The following is a 23272-nucleotide window of genomic DNA, read 5'->3' on the forward strand; positions in this document are numbered from 1 at the left end:
CCAATCAGAACATCAACATTTTGAAAGGAAACAGTACATTTTTCTCTTTCCCGTTAGCAAAATGGACAGTTATCACACAATGTGGAACACTAGACATTGGAAATGTGAATGGAATATCAACCCATGTCTGAGATGAGTGTACATGTCTGCCTATGCAAAGACACTCTCTCACACAGTCATAGATTATAGCAAATTATTGATTGGTGCTTGCAGGAGCATTGTAGTAGGCAACCCTGCAAGTATCATCTAAGATCTCTGCTAGGTTAGGTCAGAGAGTAGTTGGATTTCATTTGGGTTTGATGATAAGCTCTTAAATTATACTCTATATTGTAGATTTCCCACTTCGTATTTCCTCCGTTAGAATCATCATCTCCTGAAGAAACCATTGGTGTCTGGATGTTTGAGGGTATATAGTAAGTGAGAGTGTGCCTGACTGTGTGGATGTGGGTGAGTATGTCGGAGAGGCAGTGTGTATTGTTCCTGTCATGGTTGACCCAGATGGCTGACCCTGTGGTTCTGGGTGGATGGCTGAGGGGGGCTGGAGAAGCTTGGGGGCTATGGCCATGCTTTGTTTGCTGCCTGCTAATTAAGACAGTCTTAACCACTCCTGGTCTGCCCCACTTCCCCGCTCCACTCTCTGTGCTCCACTCTTATTTGCCGCAGTCTTATTAACGTGAGGTTAGGACATCTGTATTTCTAAGTTGGGTTGACTGTATCACAACCGACCGTGATTGGTTGCAATTTCAGTTTAATCCACCAGAAAAGACAAAACAAATAATACAACAAAACGTATTATTATTATTATTATTATTCCAACCGTGATATACATCCAACTGTGATTGCTCACATCAACACCATTATCCCAGAAACCCTAGACCCACTCCAATTTGCATACCACCCAAACAGATCCACAGATCATGCAATCTCTATTGCACTCCACACTGGCCTTTCCCACCTGGACAAAAGGAACACCTACGTGAGAATGCTATTCATTGAGTCCAGCTCAGCGTTCAACACCATAGTACCCTCAAAGCTCATCGCTAAGCTAAGAATCCTGGGACTAAACGCCTCCCTCTGCAACTGGATCCTGGACTTCCAGATAGGCTGCCCCCAGGTGGTGAGGGTAGGTAGCAACACATCTGCCACGCTGATCCTCAACACTGGAGTATCCCAGGGGTGTGTGCTCAGTCCCTTCCTGTACTCCCTGTTCACCCACGACTGCGTGGCCAGGCACGACTCCAACACCAGAGACCTGGCCGGGTGGTGCCAGAATAACAACCTATCCCTCAATTTAACCAAGACTAAGAAGATGATTGTGGACTACAGGAAAAGGAGGACCGAGCACACCCCCATTCTCATCGACGGGGCTGTAGTGGAGCAGGTTGAGAGTTTAGAATGGTCCAAACACACCAAGACAGTCGTGAAGAGGGCACGACAAAGCCTATTCCCCCTCAGGAAACTAAAAAGATTTGGCATGGGTACTCAGATCCTCAAAAGGTTCTACAGCTGTAACATTGAGAGCATCCTGACTGGTTGCATCACTGCCTGGTACGGCAACTGCTTGGCCTCCGACTGCAAGGCACTACAGAGGTTAGTGTGTACGGCCCAGTACATCACTGGGTCTAAGCTGCATGCCATCCAGGACCTCTACACCAGGCGGTGTCAGAGGAAGGCCCTAAAAATTGTCAAAGACCCCAGCCACCCCAGTCATAGACTGTTCTCTCTACTACCGCATGGAAAGCGGTACCGGAGCGCCAAGTCTAGGACCAAAAGGCTTCTCAACAGCTTTTACCCCCTGACCATAAAACTTCTGAACAGGTAATCAAATGGCCTCCCGGACTATTTGCGTTGTGTGTCCCCTCAACCCCCAACCCCTCTTTTACACTGCTGCTACTCTCTGTTTATCATATATGAATAGTCACTTTAACCTTAACTGCATATACATACTACCTCAGTTAGCCCGACTAACCGGTGCCGCCGCACATTGGCTACCCGGACTATCTGCATTGTGTACCACCACCCACCACCTGCCAACCCCTCGTTTACGCTACTGCTACACTCTGTTTATCATATATGCATAGTCACTTTAACCATACCTACATGTACAGTGGGGCAAAAAAGTATTTAGTCAGCCACCAATTGTGCAAGTTCTCCCACTTAAAAAGACGAGAGAGGCCTGTAATTTTCATCATAGGTGCACTTCAACTATGACAGACAAAATGAGAAAAAAAATCCAGAAAATCACATTGTAGGATTTTTAATGAATTTATTTTCCAATTATGGTGGAAAATAAGTATTTGGTCACCTACAAACAAGCAGGATTTCTGGCTCTCACAGACCTGTAACTTCTTCTTTAAGAGGCTCCTCTGTCCTCCACTCATTACCTGTATTAATGGCACCTGCAATAGGCAATCTGCAATAGGTAAGCAGCTTGGTGTGAAGAAATCAACTGTGGGAGCAATTATTAGGAAATGGAAGACATACAAGACCACTGATAATCTCCCTCGATCTGGGGCTCCACACAAGATCTCACCCCGTGGGGTGTCAAAATTATCACAAGAACGGTGAGCAAAAATCCCAGAATCACACGGGGGGACCTAGTGAATGACCTGCAGAGAGCTGGGACCAAAGTAACAAAGCCTACCATCAGTAACACACTACGTCGCCAGGGACTCAAATCCTGCAGTGCCAGACGTGTCCCCCTGCTTAAGCCAGTACATGTCCAGGCCCGTCTGAAGTTTACTAGAGAGCATTTGGATGATCCAGAAGAAAATTGGGAGAATGTCATATGGTCAGATGAAACCAAAATGTAACTTTTTGGTAAAAACTCAACTCGTCATGTTTTGGAGGACAAAGAATGCTGAGTTGCATCCAAAGAACACCATACCTACTGTGAAGCATGGGGTGGAAACATCATGCTTTGGGGCTGTTTTTCTCTAAAGGGACCAGGACGACTGATCCGTGTAAAGGAAAGAATGAATGGGGCCATGTATCGTGAGATTTTGAGTGAAAACCTCCTTCCATCAGCAAGGGCATTGAAGATGAAACATGGCTGGGTCTTTCAGTATGACAATGATCCCAAACACACCGCCCGGGCAACGAAGGAGTGGCTTCGTAAGAAGCATTTCAAGGTCCTGGAGTGGCTTAGCCAGTCTCCAGATCTCAACACCATAGAAAATCTTTGGAGGGAGTTGAAAGTCCGTGTTGCCCAGCAACAGCCCCAAAACATCACTGCTCTAGAGTAGATCTGCATGGAGGAATGGGCCAAAATACCAGCAACAGTGTGTGAAAACCTTGTGAAGACTTACAGAAAACATTTGACCTCTGTCATTGCCAACAAAGGGTATATAACAAAGTATTGAGATAAACTTTTGTTATTGACCAAATACTTATTTTCCACCATAATTTGCAAATAAATTCATTAAAAATCCTACAATGTGATTTTCTGGATTTTTTTCCCTCATTTTGTCTGTCATAGTTGAAGTGTACCTATGATGAAAATTACAGGCCTCATCTCTTTAAGTGGGATAACTTGCACAATTGGTGGCTGACTAAATACTTTTTTGCCCCGCTGTATATACTACCTCAATTAGCCCGACTTACCGGTGCCTTTATATAGCCTCGCTATTGTTATAGCCTCGCTACTGTATATAGTCTCGCTACTGTTATTTTTCACTGTCTTTTTTACTGTTGTTTTTATTTCTTTGCTTATCTATTGCTCACCTAATACCTTTTTTTACTTCAAAATTGCACTGTTGGTTAGAGCCTGTAAGTAATAATTTCACTGTAAGGTCTACACCTGTTGTATTAGGCGCACCTGACAAATACACTTGATTGGGAGATACCCATAGGCCGGCACACAATTGGCCCAGAGTTTCTCTCCCTCTAAAAACAGAAATACTATTTTGGCCTTTTATTCAGATTACAATCACTCACTTTTGTTTTTTGATAACAAAATAACCTCCAAAATATCGATATATATATACAGTATTATCATGTTTATGGCACAGTCATATAGCCCGGCACCAACATAAAGCTGAGTGACTCACTCATTCATGGATTTGGATCAAAATAAATCAGTACCAACATTCTTTCTGATAGTCTTTAATAAAGAAATGTTTTGGTTATCCTGACCTGGACACCATGTAGAGTATTATTATAGCCCTCCTGATTGGCGCAGCAGTATAAGACACTGCATCGCAGTGAAAATGCGCTGCTACAGATGTAGGTTCGATAACTGAGCCGGCTGCCCCCGGGAGACCCATATGTAATTATTGTCGGTCACGTCATGAAAAAATTAAAATCCGATATACTGCAGGCCTACCATAGGTGTTGAGTAATGTGCTGTTAACCTTTCTAGCTCTAGCGGAACCCCTCAACAACATTCCGCTGAAAAGGCCGCGCGCGAATATGTAACTTTCACACATTAACAAGTCCAATACAGCAAATGAAAGATAAACATCTTGTTAATCTACGCGTCGTGTCCGATTTAAAATTCTTTACAGCTAAAGCACAACATATGATTATGTTAGGTCATAGCCAAGTCGAAAAAAACACAGCCATTTTTCCAGCCAAAGATAGGAGTCACAAAAAGCAGAAATATAGATAAAATGAATCACTAACCTTTGATGATCTTCATCAGATGACACTCATAGGACATCATGTTACACAATACATGTATGTTTTGTTCGATAATGTGCATATTTATATCCAGAAATCTCAGTGTACATTGGCACCTTACGTGCAGTAATGTTTTGATTCCAAAACATCCAGTGATTTTGCAGAAATACTCATAACAAACTTTGATAAAAGATACAAGTGTTATTTACAGAATTAAAGATAGACTTCTCCTTAATGCAACCGCTGTGTCAGATTTTTTAAAAACTTTACAGAAAAAGCATAATCTGAGAACGGCGCTCAGAACCCAAAACAGCCAGAGGAATATCCGCCATTTTGGAATCAACAAAGTTAGAAACAACACCATACATATTCACATACCTTTGATGACCTTCATCAGAAGGCACTCCCAGGAATCCCAGTTCGACAATAAATGACTGATTTGTTCCATAAAGTTCCTTCATTTATGTTCAAATAGCCACTTGTTGTTATCATGTTCAGCCCATTAATCCATCTTCGAGGCGCAGGCACTTCATCCAGACAAAAACTCAAAATGTTCCTTTACAGTCCTTTAGAAACATGTCAAACGATGTATGGAATCAATCGTTAGGATATTTTTAACATAAAACATAAATTTTCCAACCGGAGAATTCCTTTGTCTTCAGAAAAGCACTGGAACGAGAAGTAACTCTGTCGGGAGCGCACGTCATGAGACCAACGCTCTCTGCCAGACCACTGACTCAAAGAGGTCTCATGAGCCCCTCCTTTATAGTAGAATCCTCAAACCAGTTTCTAAAGACGGTTGACATATAGTGGAAGCCCTAGGAAGTGCAACCTCATCCATATCTCAATGTGTATTCGGTAGGCCAAGCTTTGAAAAACTACAAATGTCAGATGTACCACTTCCTGGTTGGATTTTTCTCAGGTTTTTGCCTGCCATATGAGTTCTATTATATTCACAGACATCATCCAAACAGTTTTAGAAACTTCAGAGTGTTTTCTATCCAATACTGATAATATTATGCATATATTAGTATCTGGGACAGAGTAGGATTCAGTTCACTCTGGGCACGCTATTCATCCAAAAGTGAAAATGCTGCCCCCTATCCCAAAAAGGTTAAAAGTGGTGTAGGTCTTATTTATTTGAAGAGCATATTGAAGTTAGAAGCAATAGGATTTGAAGCAATAGCCTACCCGCTGTGGTCACTATTTTAGCACCGTTTCGTGCTGCTCTGAGACAAGCATGGGGACTAGTCTTGACAAATCAATGAGATTTTTATTTTCACTGAATCTCCATTTGGGTATTGGTTAGACTACAATTATACATGTAGGATGTGGAAATGTTAAGCTCTTAGTACTGTAGCCTACTCCCGATCTTCACGTTGTACAGCGCCATATTTTCTCCTATAACATGGGTTTGCTGTGATAAATATGGCAGGGGTAGCTCCAATGCTTCAGTTTCTCATCATATCCCAACTCAACATGAGGAACGAACCTGGCCAACAGGCTAGCTGTTTCCATTACAGGGCTGAGCTGCTCCACTGCTGTTTGAAATGGGAAACAGAGCTATCTGGGCTGGGGTCGCCCTTTTCACCTAACGAGCTCTACCCTTAGCACCTCAGACTGCACTGCTAAACAACATCATTGATTTCTTTCTGTTTGCTTGCCCTTTTAATTCCAGTTCTCCAGCCAATGTTCTGTTGGTTGACTCTGAAAGGGCTTTTTGAGGTGAAAAGGTTATTTCTTAACCGCACCTGATTAAAAAAAAACAGCCATTGCAGAAGTAAAGCATTTCTCCTACTTCCAACCACAGTCTTTTAGTTGCTGACTGCAACCCATTGGCAGTAAGATTACTAATTGAAAAGCATGTTCGATTTCACTGATGAATTGCACTATACATACATACAATCTAATTGCTAATTGTTTATATCACACATATTATAACAAACCTGATATAATGGCTTTGGCCATGAGGGGCTATTTTACTCACCTTTGTAGTGGAGATTTGTAGTGTTAGTGTGTGCAGTGACTTTTAGGCCTTTGTAAATGTCACACACATCATGGGGAGTGAGAGTTGAGACAGAAGAATGTAGAGGCCCAAAGCTGTACAGAACAAGCTATCAAAGAGCACCAGAACTGCACAGTGGGTGGCTCACCATTTACATTTTCTCATCTAATAATTTATGTCCAGTCCTTCATAGGTCAAAGATGATACGTTAAATGACCTCTATCTAAGCCAACCTCCTGGTCCCTTGTGCAGTATGTGACTTCAACATCTCAATATTGACACAACTATAAAGTAAGTTTGTCAATATTTAAATAGGTTAGAGCATAAGTAATGCAGGAACCATGGGAATGCTGTATGCTAGGGAGGTATACGTGATAATTATTTCCTATTCCTATTTGTAATGTATCAATCCGTATCTACCCAGTCGGTTTCCACAAACTGTTTTTCCAGAAAATATCAATATAACTTGTACTGCTCTCTAAATTTCCATTAATGCAGGGTTTCCCTTCTTCCTGCCATGTAGATACATATCCTCATGGTTTTGACAGTGTGAAACCCACTTGGCTTTAAGAAGGGATGACAGTCACTGGAGACTGAGGGGAAAAGCCTGCTTTGCTGAATTGTCCCAATGATACATATCTGGAGTAGGGCCATATTGATTTGGGTTTAACTGTACTATAAAAACAAGAATGTGAGATGGGAAAAGCCAGCCCTCGATACCCCTGGAGTTCTATTTTTTTTACAGAATAAGTGCCATTCTCTTCACCCAATGGGATCATAAACCAAATTATGCCGGCTGGCATTTTTCATCACCCCTCTGCCATATTAATAGTCTAATTTATCCTTGAAGATTGGAAAAACAAAGTAATCTGGTTAGGCTTCACATTACTATTTATGATTTGCTGTGGCAGATTTATGAGCTTACGTTATGTGTGTAAATGTATACTACATGAAGATTGTGTGTGTGTGTGTGTGTGTGTGTGTGCGTGCATGAGAGGGAGGGAGTGGAAAGGAAACAGAGGGAGAGAGGGTTGCCTGTGTTTGTGCTAGGGAGAGATACAGGAGAGAGGTTTGCCTGTGTTTGTTCTAGGGAGGGATACAAGAGAGAGGTTTGCCTGTGTTTGTGCTAGGGAGAGATACAGGAGAGAGGTTTGTTCTAGGGAGAGATACAGGAGAGAGGTTTGTTCTAGGGAGAGATACAGGAGAGAGGTTTGTTCTAGGGAGAGATACAGGAGAGAGGTTTGCCTGTATTTGTGCTATGGAGAGATACAGGAGAGAGGTTTGCCTGTGTTTGTTCTGGGGAGAGATACAGGAGAGAGGTTTGCCTGTATTTGTGCTATGGAGAGATACAGGAGAGAGGGTTGCCTGTATTTGTGCTATGGAGACATACAGGAGAGAGGTTTGCCTGTATTTGTGCTATGGAGAGATACAGGAGAGGGGTTGTTTCTGTATGTGTTGTATGTAGGTTAGCATACCCCTCAAAAAGAAGACACCCATTTCAAATACTTCAATAAATTATGACATGTAATTCTTGTCATTCATTTAAGTAAAAGTCATGGTGTAACCAACACGCAGTACCAAAACACAGCAGCTTTTAATGATATCAGTAGTTGTACTGTGAATTTAATAAAGACTCCTATCTCTTTCCATTCAGTATGCCTTTTTCCACTCACACTCTCTCTCTCCATTCCTTATGCCTTTCTCCACTCCCTACACTATATCTCTCCATTCCTTATGCCTTTCTCCACTTCCTACACGATCTCTTTCCATTCCTTATGCCTTTCTCCACTCCCTACACTATATCTCTCCATTCCTTATGCCTTTCTCCACTCCCTACACTACCTCTTTCCATTCCTTATGCCTTTCTCCACTCCCTACGCTATCTCTCTCCATTCCTTATGCCTTTCTCCACTCCTTACACTAGACATCACACAGTGTCTGGAGCTCTGAAGCTTTGTTGACTATAGACCTTACAGTAATACTGTCAACACTTTTAAGTTTCATAATTTCCTTGTTTCCCTGAGGGAATTCTCTCTTCTCACAGTTTTTATTGGGTAGAGAGAGAAAGTCGACTCTATTCATTATAAATATACAGTGTGAGCCAAGCCTTTTGTTTTCCTCTGCATTTCAACAATTTGCTTTATTAAAAACCTGCGGTTCGGCTGCCTCCCCCATAGCGTTAATTATAGGGGATCTGCAATGCAGCCTCAAACGAGCTAACCATTGAAGCATAATACATTCAGCAGGAAATACTGGGATTTGTAGTATTTGCTGTAGCATTCCTTTCTTCTGTTGTGGAAGAGACATCTGAGTTTGCCTCCAGGAGCCAAAGAACACACAGAGAGAAAGTATCTCAAAGCGCTGTAAATGAAATGCACAAGAACTGAGAGTTTGATTCAAAGCATGCTTCTGAACAATGGTTCATTTCTCATGATGTCACACTGAATACACTTCCACATCAAAAACCTTCCTTCTAAAATAGATCCTTAGTAATACATATGTTATTCTTGAATCAACAACTGACTTGTAAGCATCAGGTCCATTTAGCTGTTGATGGCATGTGAATATTATTGCTGGTGGTTTCCCTGCTCAACACTCATCAGGGGTTTTCTCCCAGTCCTGTGAATCCACAGCACAGGCTTTTCAACCCCAAGACTCTCTGCCCAGAAAAATCAGAACAGGACTTGAGCTTCATGACTTTCAGTCCAGCTTACAGAGGTCTTTAATTCAACTGTCTCCAATAGATGGGATCCACCATCAGCCCAATGTGATTCTCTAACCGCACACACTCATAAATATGTTCCCTGCAGAGCATGTAGCTAGATCCAGAGGAGGGCTGTGTAAGCCTGCAGTTCTTTTGGAATCAGGCTTATCCAAAAGCATACACGTCCAGGCCTTTTGGTGCTGTTAAGAGTACACTCTTCCAGGAGTTGTAAGAGAAATCACCCAGGGTGTCCTGTATGCATGGTGGGAAATATGTAATGAGCATCGTTCATCAATGTTAATGAAAATAATTGCATGGTGAGCCAGTGTTGTCGGTACACTCATAACTAATATATTTTTTCAAAATAAATATAGTCAGCTTGATTAAAAAAAAGATTTTCCAAAAGAATGTTTATAATGCTATATAAATAGAGTGGTTTTAAGTCCATTGCATATGTTTTTGATATGGAGATGGTATGTTTTGAATAAATACTCTGATTGGTGGGGTGATTTCAGTGTATTTGTAATTGTAAGAGGAAGCTCACAGATATGGTTCTCCATTCGTCTTTGGCTATTACATTTGGGCCTTGCCCTTAAAAAGCAGGACACGGTCAAATGTCATGTCTAACCAGCCAGTGTAAAGAGACACAAGATTACAGTCTAAAACATTTCCCTCTCTTTCTTCCTTGTCTCTGTCTCTACCCCCAGGGAGGGAAGATCCCGGTGAGATGGACAGCCCCTGAGGCCATCGCCTACAGGAAGTTCACCTCAGCCAGCGACGTGTGGAGCTACGGCATCGTCATGTGGGAGGTGATGTCATTTGGCGAGCGGCCGTACTGGGACATGAGCAACCAGGACGTGAGTATTGTACAACTTCCTTGCAGTATTAACAGATACCGTGCCTTCAGAAGGTATTCATATCCCTTTCCTTATTCCACATTTTGTTGTGTTACAGCCTGAATTCAAAATGGATTAAATATTTGTTTTTTCTCACCAATCTGCACACAGTACCGCATGATGACAAAGTGAAAGCATGTTTTTTTACACTTTTGCACAAATTTATTGAAAATGACATACAGAAATATCTCATTTACATAAGTATTCACAACCCTGAGTCAATACATGTGCAGTGATTACAGCTGCTATTCTTTCTGGGTAAGTCTCTAACAGCTTCGCACATTATCCTTTTAACAATTCTTCAATCTCTGTCAAGTTGGTTCTTGATCATTGCTTGACAGCCATTTTAAAATCTTGCCATATATTTTCAAGCTGATTTAAGTCAAAACTGTAACTAGGCCACTCAGAAACATTCAATGTCATTTTGGTAAACAACTCCAGTGTATATTTGGCCTTGTGTTTTAGGTTATTGTCCTGCTGAAAGGTGAATTTGTCTCCCAGTGTCTGTTTCAAAGCAGACTGAAACAGGTTTTCCTCTATGATTTTTCCTGTACTTGGTTTAGTCTGTTTCTTTTTATGTAAAAAACAACCCTGTCCTTGACAATGACAAGCATACCCATAACATGATGCAGCCACCACCATGCTTGAAAATATGAAGAGTAGTACTAGGTGATGTGTTTTTTGCATTTGCCCCAAACATAACGCTTTGTATTCAGGACATAGTACATTTCTTTGTCACGTTTTTTGCAGTTTTACTTTAGTGCCTTATTGCAAACAAGACAGGCTTCCTTCTTTTCACTCTGTCATTTACGTTAGAATTGTGGAGTAACTTTGTAATGGTGAAATCCCTGAGCAGTTTCCTTCTTCACCAAAAACTGAGTTTGGAAGGACACGTGTATTTGTAGTGACTGGGTGTATTGATACACCATCCAAAGTGTAATTAATAACTTTGCCATGCTCAAAGGGATATTCAATAACTGCATTTTTACCATTGCCATATTCTACGCGAAGCATTGGAAAACCTCCCTGGTCTTTGTGGTTGAATTTGTGATTGAAATTCACTGCTTGACTGAGGGACTTACAGATCATTGTATGTGTGGGGTACAGAGATGTGGTAGTCATTCGAAAATCATGTTAAACACTATTATTGCACACAGAGTGAGTCCATGCAACTTGTTTAGCACATTTGTACTCCTGAACTTATCATAACAAAGTGGTTGAATACTTACTGACTCAAGACATTTCAGCTTTACATTTTTTATTAATTTGTAAAAATGTCTAAAAAAAATAATTCCACTTTGACATCATGGGGTTTTGTGTGTAGGCCAGTGACACAAAATCTCAATTTATAATTTTTTAAATTCAGGCTGTAACACAACAAAATGTGGAAAAAGTCAAGGGGTGTGAATACTTTCTGAGTGCACTGTATGTGACTGCATTAAATACATTGAGAATACCATGATACAGGGCTCATTATTTCATTTAAGGATGTCATTATGGGTGTCTACTAATGAGCTTTTGTCTGTATTGACACTGGGTTTCATATTCATACTCGTTTTATGTCAAACTAACACTTAACACTGGTCTCCTCAAATCTCCATCACAAATATTACACTGCTGAATTGTTGTGGATCTGTCTGTCTGCCAGACTCTGTAGTTGTGTGCAGTTTTTATTCAGAGCCTGTGTAGTGGCACTGCAATCTCCACCAGTGCAGCACTCTGTAAATCCTTGGAGTAACCCACCTAGAGATGACGGAGGATTATAGGTAAAGAAGATTATTGTTGAATGCACGACTTCCCATTTGCAACAGTCCTACCTCAGACACTAACGAGATCTCCCGTAGTGAATTCCCAGACAGCAACTCTCTCGCCTGCCACTCTCCTGCAATCAAGGTTGAATAGTCAGGGGCGGGGGAAGATTTCTTAACACAGACCAGCTCTCGGTATATAGTTCATTAAATTCCCACTCTCTCCTTTTTTTTCTATTTTACAAGCAATCAGGCCCCAGCCCCCAAAAGGAAGCTGGCTCCTGCCGGTTTCTATAGCAAAGCTGTCTCTTCTTTCTTTTATGCTGTGGTGATTGACGGCTGTCTGGAGAGACCACCCTCTCTCTGATAAAAGAGAAATCAGGGAACGGAGATATATCAAAATCCCTTCAGACCGTCCTGTTTTTGAAAGCAATTATCAGCTGTGGTATCCGTTGTTCCTCCTGAAGTTCAGCTGCAACACAGAGGCCAGGGAAAATCTGCTGAGGATCGTATGGATAGAGAAAATAGATTAATCAAATGGGATGTTACTGTAAACTTTGATTGACAGATTTGGATGTAGAGTGAAGATACCTGGGTCACAAAGAGTGCAAATTTCTGTGAAGTTGAACAAAACTTTGCACATTGTATTTGGTGTATCTTTCCCCTCCTTACAGCTAGTGTTTACACAAACACAAAGCTAGGTCTTATACAAGCAGTGACAAGCTGTAAGGAAGCTTAAATTGGATATGATGATATCATTGGAAGTATGCCAATGAAATCCTATTAGAGCGGGCATCCACTGCTCTGTTATGGTGTTCTGAAACCTCCAATTTGGAAGCAGTTCAGTTGCAGGTGTCTTGAAACTGTAGTCTAGATTCATGGAGTGTCCTTTTGATTCTCAGTCTCCCAGTGTAGTCTACTATGTCCCTCTCTTTTTCCTTCCTTTCCTCTCTTTGAATGTGACATCTCTTTCTCCTCTCCTCCTGGTACAGGTGATCAATGCCATAGAGCAGGACTACCGTCTGCCCCCTCCCATGGACTGCCCCACAGCACTACACCAGCTGATGCTGGACTGCTGGCAGAAAGACAGAAACGCCCGGCCCAAATTCCTTGACATCGTCAATACACTGGACAAGATGATGCGCAACCCTACCAGCCTCAAAGCTGTGGCCACCATCACTGCAGTGTACGTCTGTAAAAACTGGTTTGACTCTCAACAGAACACATACATCACCTTCATAGCACACAAACCATATTACTGAAACACTTGTCCCAGGTTTCCCCTCTCCTGTATCACATCCTTTCAATGTTTCATCCCTCTCCTCTCTTTTTCTCCATAGGCCTTCTCAGCCCCTGCTGGGCCGCTCCATTCCAGACTTCACCACCTTCACCTCTGTGGAGGACTGGCTAGGTGCCATCAAGATGGGCCAGTACAGAGACACCTTTCTGGGGTCCGGCTTCACCTCCTTACCCCTGGTGGCTCAGATCACCTCTGAGTAAGTCCTGACGTCGTTGTATCCCACCTAATTTCTCCATCTTATGAGGAGTCACCAAACAGTAAAACCCTCCAATCACTATCCACTGTAGCAACATAATATTTGATCAGCCCTTGATCAGGTAGATGCTTCCCAATATTACTTTTTTGAGAAGTGTTACACTAGCAGTCATGGAAAACACACACCTGCCTGCACACATGCACACACACGCAAACGGGTGAATGCAACACACTCATTTGTCACAGATTACAGAAGGTCTCAGAAGTATTATCCCCCTATAATTAGATTTGCACTCTTCTAGATGTAGTGTAATGGGGCAGGCTGGAATGAATTTTCAATCAGGTTCACTGAGACAGCCAACCAGCCACACAGGCCATTGCAGTCACACATCCACCTTCAAAAAGCTGTCTCAGAATAATGGGAATCATGCTCCTGGCTCAGACACAGGAATAATCCCTTCAGTAAATGTCCATAGGAGCTCAGGACTGTCATGCTTCAAATCCACCAGGCATTCAGAGCTCTGGATAGGTCTACGTCGCCAAGGTCTTACTAATCACTTTGATTTGATAGTGGCACGAATACAAATTATTTAAAGTAGGACAAATGATTGGCTTTCCTTTGGTTGTTTGCCGGTTAGCATTTTTTGTCGTGAATCTTGTTCTGGAGGCAGCTTTGCAGAGTGGTCATTAGCTGGCACAGCCACAAAGTCATAACATCTGATTTGAACCCTAACCCTAGCCACACTGCTAACCCTAATGCCTAACCCTAATTTTAAATTCAGACCAAAAAGGACATTTTTGTTTTCATACATTTTTTACAATATAGTACATTTTGACTTTGCAGCTGGCTCATCTAAGGAGAAATCACTCAGTTCTGAGTCCATGACAAGACACATCTCCAATCCAAAATCAAATCTAGAATCGGCTTTCTATTTCGTAAACAAAGCCTCCTTCACTCACCCCGCCAAACTTACCCTCGTAAAAATTACTATCCTACCGATCCTCGACTTCGGCGATGTCATCTACAAAATAGCTTCCAACACTCTACTCAGCAAACTGGATGCAGTCTATCATAGTGCCATCCGTTTTATTACCAAATTACCTTATACCACCCACCACTGTGACCTGTATGCTCTAGTCAGCTGGCCCTCGCTACATATTCGTCGCCAGACCCACTGGCTCCAGGCCATCCATAAGTCTATGCTAGGTGAAGCTACGCCTTATCTCAGTTAACTGGTCACGATAACAACAGCCACCCGTAGCACACATTCCAGCAGGTATATCTCACTGATCATCCCCAAAGCCAACACCTCATTTGGCCGCCTTTCCTTCCAGATCTCTGCTGCCAGTGACTGGAACGAATTGCAAAAATCGCTGAAGTTGGAGACTTATTTCCCTAACCAACTTTAAATATCAACTATCTGAGCAGCTAGCCAATCGCTGCAGCTGTACATAGTCCATCTGTAAATAGCCCACCCAATCTACCTACCTCATCCCCATACTGTTTTTTTAAATGTACTTTTCTGCTGTTTTGTACACCAGTATCTATCTCTACTTGCACATCATCATCTGCTCATTTATCACTCCAGTGTTAATCTGCTAAATTGTAATTACTTCGCTCCTATGGCCTATTTATTGCCTACCTCTTCATGCCTTTTGCACACACTGTATACAGACTTTCTTTTTTTCTACTGTGTCATTGACTTGTTTATTGTGTTATTGGCTTGTTTATTGTTTACTGCATGTGTAACTCTGTGTTGTTGTCTGTGTCACACTGCTTTGCTTTATCTTGGCCAGGTCGCAGTTGCAAATGGGAACTTGTTCTCAACTAGCCTACCTGGTTAAAAAAATGTGTGGGGGGAAAAAAAGTTATCAAATAGATGGCCTTGAGATTATTGTTGTCCATTTGACTGCTACTGTAGAAGTCAGCAACAATTCCCAGCACTCCTCAACCAATTGTGTCCATTCTGGGCTTACCATTGTAAATAGAACAGTGTATTACCATATGAATGGGAACAGTAAAATATATTGTGCTTATCTCTAGCAGGGAGTGTATCTGGCACATTGTTTACTGCACTGGAAACCATCCCTACATGTTTATATTTCTGCTCTGCCCCAAGCAGACAAAATATTGTACCATTGTCTTTGTGCATGGTGGGATTGTTTGTCTATGTATTAGTACACGCACAGTGAGAATATCCATAGCCCAATAATTCCATCCAAGAGAAAACACACAGGCATGAGGTACTGTACTGTGAACACCTCCATCTCTCAGCCATGTTGTTGACACTGTTCGTCCTGTTTGTCAGAGACCTGTTGAGGATAGGAGTGACCCTGGCCGGCCATCAGAAGAAGATCCTGAGCAGTGTCCAGTCTATGAGGGACCAGATGGCCCAGTCTCCCAACTCCATGGCCTGACTACAGGGCGGCCACCACCACCACCATGGAACCCATAGTAGAACTCCTGATGACCCTAAAGAATACACCAGGGTGGAGACACTAGCCTTGATCTAACAACAACATTCACACCCACAACACACTTTCTGAAGACCAGAGGGAAAGATACCTGCCCTCTAGTCTACTGAAGGTACAAAGGGATAGAAGATAAGATTCTGCCTCAGAACAACTTCACTGGTTCAATCACAGCAGTCTATCAAGTTGGCTTATTTTTTGCTGAAGAATAGAGCAAGTGGAAATGCAAGGGCGTTTGTTTGCTTGCTGTGACAGATGGTCTTAAAGTGCGAAAAATAAAATATAAAAAACCTGTGCTACTTTGTGAGGATCAATGGGATGACTTAGCCAAAGAACAGCATCAAATGGTGTCACCCAAATTTTAAAAAGATACAAAAAAGATATTAAAATCAAAACAAGTAGATTGACTTATTTAAATGAATCTTCATATTGAAGATGATTTGTAAATACTATATGGATATTAATTTTATGCTTGCATTTTTTGCAACAACAGCTAGTTTCACCTGAATAGTTTAGGATTGTTGTAGTCATGAAGGGTTATTTTCTATGGAGGCACTTGGAAGTTCTTCCCAATAGGCGGCAGATCCATGGGGTAAAGACCGACATGACTGATTCTGTATTAAATGATACACTGTTTATATATACATATAAGATATCTCTTTGTAATGTTTTAGACTTTCAGAGACCAGATTGACATTGAACCCATACAACTACAAGAGTCAGTAAGTGTCTAGTGTTGTGCATCGAATACCCAGGCTAAGAAATAATGTTACAGGGACAGTGAAGGTTATATGAAATCTGAAAGTTGTATTGACAGTCTCAAGTGCTTTGTGCTTTCACCACACTACTACAATAGAATGTTACCTACCATTTCCAGTTCCTTTTCAAACATGACAACAGAACATCTTTCCCAGTTTGACATGTTGGGTTGACCATGCTGTGTTGATTCTGGGCTACTCGAGGCGCGTTAAAGAACTGTGTCAAAAGCATGATGTAAGTCAGTGAAGGTTGTTGTTATTATGACAGAGAGAGTCGGAATATAAGTAATAGGGATGGACTTTGTAAAGCTACCTTTTAATTAACACAGGTGACTTCCTCCCACGCCAAGCCATTAAGGGGCAGGAATGAGGTTCAAAACGTCTGGGGGAATACTGATCGTTACAGACAGGTCATTCTCCTATCAGATTCTGACATTTCATTGCCTTGTACTTCCTCTCCTTTTTTAATTACGTTGATATCTACCGACGATAGACATCATCTATTTGCGATCAGCTCATAATGATGTGTGGTGATGATTGGGGCTGTTGAAACAGTGCAGGTTAATAGCTTGAAGTGGGTGGCTGTGTTCTCCTGGGGACCTAGACGCTGGAACTGAAGCATCAAATTCATTACCCAGCTCAAATATGACGGATTACAGGGTAACAAGTGGGAGCCTTCTAACATAATACCTTTGAAAAAGTGTCTACTGTTCATTTGTGTGCATATTTGCTCAGCAGGCCTTAGACTGCATGTGAAGCTATGTACAGAGTAACTGCCATCTCCATTGCAAATCATTGTCTCTCTAACTACTATCACAGTAGGAGCTGTCTTCAGCAGTGTCATGGTAACCCCTCACAGTTCGTTATTGGTGGCAACAAAGAGTTATTATTGAGCAGACTGTACTGTATGTCAGGGCCCATCAGGTTAAGTGTTACAAAAACACTTTTGCCAAATTTGTCTCAACAGTACCTAATGCATAACATAATACTGAGAGTATTGTATCACCTGCATTCAAGCAGACTTTGAAGAAGAAAGTGTCATTATGGAATTTTAAGTCTTTCTAAATTCGACATCTGTTCATTCTGTGGGGACATAAAAAGTTGCTGTCCTTATTCAAGTTTTCCTTTTTATAATAGTAATTTGGTAACGGTTGGACGTTAGTGTTCAGCTTCACTCCACTGATTCGGGTAATAGACTGGTGGAATTGGGAAAAGTGTTGTTATTTTGAAGATGAAAGCTGGGAGAAGTTGGAGAACTTGCACTGAATGTGAAAGTAGTCTGACATTGTGAGGTCTCTTATCTGAGTTCTGCATTTAAAGTGCCTTTCTGTAATTTGTTAAAGTCAAGGTCCAACAGCAAATGCAGACACTCCCAGACTCATTGAGGCAAACATAGAGATTCCTATAAGTGGACTCATTCCTTATTCAAGTGGACATACTTTATGGTGGTATTGCTGACTTTCTAGACTGTTTAATTGTCACATTGACTTCACCTCCCCTTGTAATTGTGCCACTTTAAGTAATCCACCAGCAGATAAGAAACCTCCTGGCCCAAACCCTAACTCGAACTTTCACTCCCATGCTCTCCTATTCTCCTGCCACTTAAACAAACTTGTCTCCCAGGATATTGCTGTTTTTGGGGTGTTGTGAGAAATTTTTCTCAGATTTGTTTGTTTGTTTGTCTGTTTTCAAAATCAGTATTTATCTACATTTTGAGGAATGTGATATTTCCAGCTCGTCAAAAAAAAGTAGATTGCTTGGATCAAGACAGATTTTCCCCCTACATTTTCAGAGTACGCCATTGTGAAACGGCCCCTTTCCATTTTCAAAGACATCTCACTGGTGGCTCTTTTCTCCGGCCATGTCACTGGACTAAGGCTGGAAAGCAACAACATAGCGGCATGAGAACGGACACACTCATCCAACCTACTGTAAATAAGACTTGACACAACCAGGAGGGATCTTTTCATTTGTTTGGGGGTGTCATTGTACAGTTACAAATTTGTTTATTGTGCTGAGTATGTCAGAGTTTGTAGTTGTAACTTTCTGAGAAGAAATATTGTATTAAATGCACTCAATAAAGACAAATCAATCAAGCAAGTCCATGTATTCCCCTGGAAGGTCGTCAGTCTGCGTGAGATCTTTTAAGTTGTGGAGAACAAATGAACAGCGTGAATGCAGTTGAAAATACAAGCCTGTGTTAACATGCCCTTGAAAAAACATTATGTTGAGAAGTTAGAATACAACTTTTGCCTTTTGTGTTTCAATAAACCCCTTTGTGAAGTATTGCTGATGCTGACACCCTCAGCATCAAGTGTGTGGGAGCTATAGAGGTCCTGAAATTACTTTACGCTTCAGTATCCAACATAGGGTAATAAACAATGGCCAAATGCAATAAGAAAGCCACATTATTTGAAGTTTCATATCACACATTTGACATGGGATTTTAAGGGGGATGGAATGAGAGTGTAGGGACCCACAGATGTAATCTTGCTGTATGTGGAATGCCTGTTTTAATGTATCACGAACCGAGGCAGGATTTCAAACTTGGCATATTTCTTGTCTCAAATGGGACTGAATGTAAATGTTTCTTCAACAACAGCACAAAGACACAGGATGCAAAAAAAATGATTTTACGTTGAATTTTTACCCATGTTTCAATATTAGGTTGGTGCTAGAATATTCTCCTGAATTAAAAGCCTTTGGAACATACACAACAAAATACATAATCTTTATAACTCTATATTATAGTATGACTCCTTCTAGGAATATGCTGCCCCCTCAGCTCTGCCCACCCACTTCAATTAAACAAGGTACTTAATCAAAGTAATCCCATTAAAGGACAGCATGCTGGGATATCGGCCCTAATCAACATGGCACGTTATAATTCACATGGAATCCCCAGCGTCAGGACGTACAAGAGAGGTTACACTTCACTGTAATTGCATTTCTACAACTACACCCATTGTCAATTATCCCATTCTAATGACTATTCATAGTCGTAATTATCTTGTTGCTATAGTTTCTGTGGCAAAAATCCATTTAATGTGAATTGATATGCTAACTTTAATCACTTCATATGAAAATGCTGGCTAATCATTTACTGGTGAAGGAGCCATTATACATGAATTAGGTAACCACTTTTAAAACAACATTCAAGGTGGGCAAATGGCTGTTTCTCTAATCTGTCCTTAGAACTCCTGCAGGGAAATTCCAGTACACAGTTAATTGACAAACCCCTCACTATTGCTTTTTAATTGCATGTGTTTATTACTGTCTTTTAACTTCACAATCAATATTTCAAGTAGTTACCGTTCAACAGGAACCAGAGAGTTAGTTCAAGTAATAAGGGAGAGAGCAGCGTGCTACGATTATTCTACTGGAGGACATGTCCTTGAGAACTGGTTAAATCCAAAAGGATTATTCAGTTGTCCATTAGCTAACTGTTGCTAGCAAAACCCTCTTGACAATGATTGGTTACATGATGGGGGCCACAATGTTATATTGTAGACCTTGAATACAAAATGACACAATTGAAATGACCTCGCAACATACAATGGACCTGTCATCCAACAGATTGGATGTGTGCTTCTTCACTGCAATAGATGGTGCTGATTGGACAGTTACCCTAACCATACGATCTAGACTAGGGTTAGGGTTATGGTTACGGTTAGGGTTGAGCCGTGGTGTGGACATGAAGCTAGGGTTAGTGTTGCTGCAGGGTAAGGGTTAGGGTTGAAGCTAAGGTTAGGCTTGAACTAGGATGAGGCTAGCTTCATGTCCACACCTAACCCTAATTCATAAGCATACATAGGTTTAAATGTGCATTACAGCATAATACTGCAACCTACTATGTAGTTCTTCCCTTAGACAGCCCAATGTGTGCACAGCAGAAATAACCACAGTTTTCTCAAATATACTGAATTTGATCCTCAGCCTTCTCAGCAGGAAAAGCTGAAATCTGAAAATTCAGAGAGACAGATACAATACATATTTTGTCATAGTGGGTGAGTGTACGTTAATGCACCATTAGCTTCTGTTTACCCATGAAGTGTCTATTATGACACATTGCATTTACATTTTAATTGAATCATTAAATGCACTGGGCTTTTATTAAATGTTTTACTCGAGCTCACGTGGCTGCATAGCAGAAACATGAAAAAATAACATCAATGAAGCAGCCAAAACGATGTACCAGAGGCAACCCTGCGTCTCACCATGTGCTGTCATTCCTATAATCTTAACTAATCTATCTCAAACCAGATCTTCCAGGAAAGAGGAACAGTTGTAGAATGTCATGTCTGCAACCAGAATGAATCAATCAACTTAACCCTCTGATAAACTGAGCTGTCAAACAGTCTGAGTAAATATCAAATGTTGTTGCGTATACAAAATATGCAACATACTGTAAAATCTGAGATCTCCATACATTTCACACAACAGTTTTAATGAACTGTACAATAATGAATGTTTTAGTGGTGCTCTAGAATTGGTGGGGATTGAGGATGTTGAGGTGTGGGCGGTAACAGAGTTCCTGTGAGTGAATGAGTATGCGGAGTCTATAAAAGAACATGACATGTAAATGCTCTTTCAGAATGGGCCAATAATATGAAGCTAGAGCAAGGTATCTTTTTAAAAAAGAGCTAAGGAAATAGATGACTGTACTGTATTTAGTAAATGCATTTTCCTAGTCAATATACATAAAAAGACACATGGACCACTTTAATAACATGTCAGAAAATAAGGTGCAATGTAGTGCAGAGAGTGAGAAATAGGGGGCAAGAGAGAGGGGGAAGGATTATGGTTAAGGTTGATGAAATCCCCAGAGAGGGAGTTAAATTCAGGAAACTCACAGCACCACACAGCTCCCCCTCTTCAATGATCCCTGAGCTCCTCTCCCGTCATGCTCTGCATTATTCAGGATCCGGGGCCAGACAGTGATTTAATAGGGCGATATGTTTTGCACTCCTTACTGAAATTCCTAGAGATGGGAGAGACTCTCCTTCCAGTGGTCACGGAAGACTAAAATCACTGACAGAAAAAAGCCAGTGGTGCCAATGTTGGAATATTGTGGGGAAATTATCATTTATATTTTATTTCATCTAGTCCGCAGCTTTTCTGGAAGTAGACTGTGGCCCCTTTTTACACAGCAATAGGCCTCCTGTCTATAGAAGACTGGGCTTCGAGGACATTTTATCTCTGTGTTTAACTCTGTGTTAAAAATTGCCCATCACTGCTATTATATCTTTGTTGAGTTTCAGTAATATGTTTAATTCATTTCTCTCAATAGGCTTTATTGTGGATCAGTGGCGGTCGGTGCCGTCTAAGATGAAGGAGGACGATAATGTTTTTAATGTTCATGGTCTTATTTCTATTACTGTAACGACTCTCGTTGGTGGTAGGAAGAGTGGACCAAAGTGCAGCGTGGAAAGTGTTCATGGTTATTTTATTTCAAAAAACACAAAAAAATAACAAACGTAAAAACGAAAGCGCACAGTTCTGTCAGGCAGAAACACTAAACAGAAAACAAGATCCCACAAAACCCAAAAGGAAAATGACAACTTATATATGATCCCCAATCAGAGACAACAATAGACAGCTGCCTCTGATTGGGAACCACACTCAGCCAAAAACAAAGAAATAGAAAACATAGACTTTCCCACCCGTGTCACACCCTGACCTAACCAAACATAGAGAATAATAGGGATCTCTAAGGTCAGGGCATGACAATTACAGTATATTGGATGACTGTCATTCATATTCCATTCACCCAGCTCAATGTAACACTGAGAGTGTCGTGTCTGTGACTATCGTTAAATGTGAAGATTGTTATTTTATCAAATCAATTCTCTATGTGTAATTATTATTACATGATTAAACTAATCATGTAAACTTTAATTAACTAGGAAGTCGGGGCACCACGGGAAAATATTTATAGTCTCTATTTCCCGAACCAACTCTTCAGATATTTTCATATCTTCTATTAATGTATCATTATTACCTCAGTCTCATTTCTGAATGTCGCAAACCCTTGGATATCTGCATGAACCCTAGTCTCCATAATGAATCATGGATATACAAATTGGCCTAATTATTTATTTACCAATCAACTAAACAAATCACAGACACACATAAACAACAATATAGTTATTGGTTACTAACACAATGCATTGATGAGTCCCTAGTGGGCTAAACCGATATGACGGCTTGGTAGAGAATGGAAAGGGGTGGGGACAGATAAAGAGTGGGAAAGACTAAATGGATTCACTACACACAGTTGATAATTATATTCATTGAAATGTTAATGCTTTGCACATGAATGGCTGCTTATTTGAAAATAATATATATTTATGCCCGTATGCCCGTATGTCGTTGTTGTCTTCTCTGTTGGAATCGCTGGTCCATCTGCTGGAGGGTTAGTTCATCAGAGAGTCTCTGGTTAACTTCCCCAGAAGTCACAATGTGTTTTGTGGTTGTAGCTTTCTCAGCGGCTCTGGATAGTGTCTGTTGTAATGCCTACGTCAGGCGTACAGATGGTTGTTGCATAGAATAGATGCTTCCGCGGTTGTCGGTA

At 41.1% G+C, this 23272-nt stretch overlaps 1 protein-coding gene across 1 annotated transcript in view; it reads left to right on the forward strand.

Annotated features, from left to right (window-relative positions):
• Positions 1-18792, forward strand: part of LOC112251572 (ephrin type-B receptor 1-like) — a 200872-nt gene extending 182080 nt beyond the window's left edge. Inside the window, exons 13-16 of the mRNA XM_042322148.1 lie at positions 10037-10186; positions 12966-13159; positions 13314-13469; positions 15778-18792. Of these exons, the coding sequence (XP_042178082.1) occupies positions 10037-10186; positions 12966-13159; positions 13314-13469; positions 15778-15886 (609 nt within the window). The 3' untranslated portion in view covers positions 15887-18792. The remainder of the gene's footprint in view (positions 1-10036; positions 10187-12965; positions 13160-13313; positions 13470-15777) is intronic.
• Positions 18793-23272: the final 4480 nt, after the last annotated feature.

Source organism: Oncorhynchus tshawytscha, linkage group LG05 (genome assembly GCF_018296145.1).
Source record: "Oncorhynchus tshawytscha isolate Ot180627B linkage group LG05, Otsh_v2.0, whole genome shotgun sequence".
Taxonomy (NCBI): Eukaryota; Metazoa; Chordata; class Actinopteri; order Salmoniformes; family Salmonidae; genus Oncorhynchus; species Oncorhynchus tshawytscha.